General features: G+C 35.5%; 1 protein-coding gene across 1 annotated transcript; it reads right to left on the reverse strand.

Annotated features, from left to right (window-relative positions):
- Positions 1–364: 364 nt before the first annotated feature.
- Positions 365–1288, reverse strand: LOC134967971 (olfactory receptor 6B1-like). Its single transcript, XM_063944030.1, has one exon. The coding sequence runs from the start codon at positions 1286–1288 to the stop codon at positions 365–367; it is 924 nt and encodes a 307-aa protein (XP_063800100.1).
- Positions 1289–1790: the final 502 nt, after the last annotated feature.

Raw genomic sequence — 1790 nt, forward strand, 5'->3', positions numbered from 1 at the left:
CAAGGGTTCATGAAGTACCAATGGATCACTAGATATTGTTGTAGGCGTGATCTGTGAAAGAAGAGCCAGAGTAATGTTTCAAAGCTCTTGAATTACAGGGCACTGCCACCAAATTTTTAAAAAGTGCCAACCGTGCCCAGTTCCACCAATATTGATGGTATGAGAGGAAATAATGCCAGTGAATTTTCGCTGGTAACATGTGCAACCTTTTTAGATCACCAAATCTAACTAAAATATGAATGATGATAAATGTCCTATCTACTCATCAATAAAGTTTCAGCAAATCTATATTCCAAAAGACATATACTTTTGAAGAGTAAGTGTAAGCCTCATCAGTATTTATTTTTTATTTTTATTTTGTACATCAGTTTCTATAGACAAGTTTACAGATAGCATCCTTCACTTCCTTGTTCCCTAGGCAGTAGATGATCGGATTGAGAAATGGCGTTACCACTGTGTAGACAACAGACACTAGTTTGTTAGAATTAACAGATTGAGCCTTGCTTGGCCTTGCATACATGAACAATGTGGTAGAATAGAATATGATCACAACAACCAAATGAGAGGCACATGTAGAAAAAGCCTTTTTACGCCCACTGGAATGTGGGATTTTAAGGATTGTAGTAAAAATGCACAAATACGACAAAAACGTAAGCAGGAGTGGTACTAGGAGGATAATTAATGCAAGGATGAAATCCACAACTTCAGTTACCTTCATATCCGTGCAGGCAAGATTGAGCATAGGAGACACATCACAATAAAAGTGATTCACATGGTTTGAATAACAAAAAGTGAGCTGGGAGATATAATACATCTTTATAAAAGATATGGTGAAGCCAATGAGCCAGGTGCCAACTGCCAGAACTAAGCAAAAACGCTGATTCATTATAGTGACATAATGTAACGGATTGCAGATAGCTACATATCGATCATATGCCATAACAGTTAATATCACACACTCAGTACAGCCCAAGTAAAGGAAGAAGAAAAGCTGAGACATGCAGCCAGTATATGAAATCCCCCTATTAGCTGTCAGACATATGGAAAGTAGTTTGGGCACAGTGACTGTTACATACCAGCTCTCCAGGAAGGACAAGTTACCCAGAAAGAAGTACATCGGTTTGTGGAGCTTTGGGCTTTTCCAGATGATGATGATGACAAGAAAGTTTTCAACAATGGTCAAAATGTACATGAAGAAAAAAATTAAGAATAAGAGGATCTGAATAGGGGGAGAAGTGGAAAATCCTAAAATAATAAAAGAATTGATGTTTTTTGTAAGATTTTCCATCACTCAAGATCTATCCTGGAAGAGTCCACAGTCACAGTGGATTTTCAGAAAGAAATTACTTCAATATAAACAAAGTTAAGAGTTAAAATTAATTTCATGTTAGCATTGTAATGATTACATTAATATGATCATATGTTACAATACTAGAAACAGCATAGTACTGTATATATTATCAGAAAGTGGCTAATGAAAAATGAAATGGAAAGAAAGTAAATGAAAAACCATAGCCAACAAAACTGTACAGTTCTGCTTGCACTGTTTTTGGGTTATATGTACAGTACTCATTTTGTTTTGGCTATTAATTTATATATCTCTGCGTTAGAGTCACATTAGAGTTAGAGTCACTATTTAATATAATAATAATAATAATAATAATAATAATTCATCTCGACTGGCACTGCAATGATGGTTTGGTTGTTTGATTGCAGACAGTACAAATGTAGAGTGAAGGCTGGATGTAAATTTCTGATGCACAAATGTTTTGTGGTCACCACTGACAGGT

Source organism: Pseudophryne corroboree, chromosome 1 (genome assembly GCF_028390025.1).
Source record: "Pseudophryne corroboree isolate aPseCor3 chromosome 1, aPseCor3.hap2, whole genome shotgun sequence".
NCBI classification, from domain to species: domain Eukaryota; kingdom Metazoa; phylum Chordata; class Amphibia; order Anura; family Myobatrachidae; genus Pseudophryne; species Pseudophryne corroboree.

Excerpts from the sequence above, each read along its gene's own strand:
- LOC134967971 (XM_063944030.1), bottom strand. The coding sequence starts at position 1,288 with ATGGAAAATCTTACAAAAAACATCAATTCTTTTATTATTTTAGGATTT.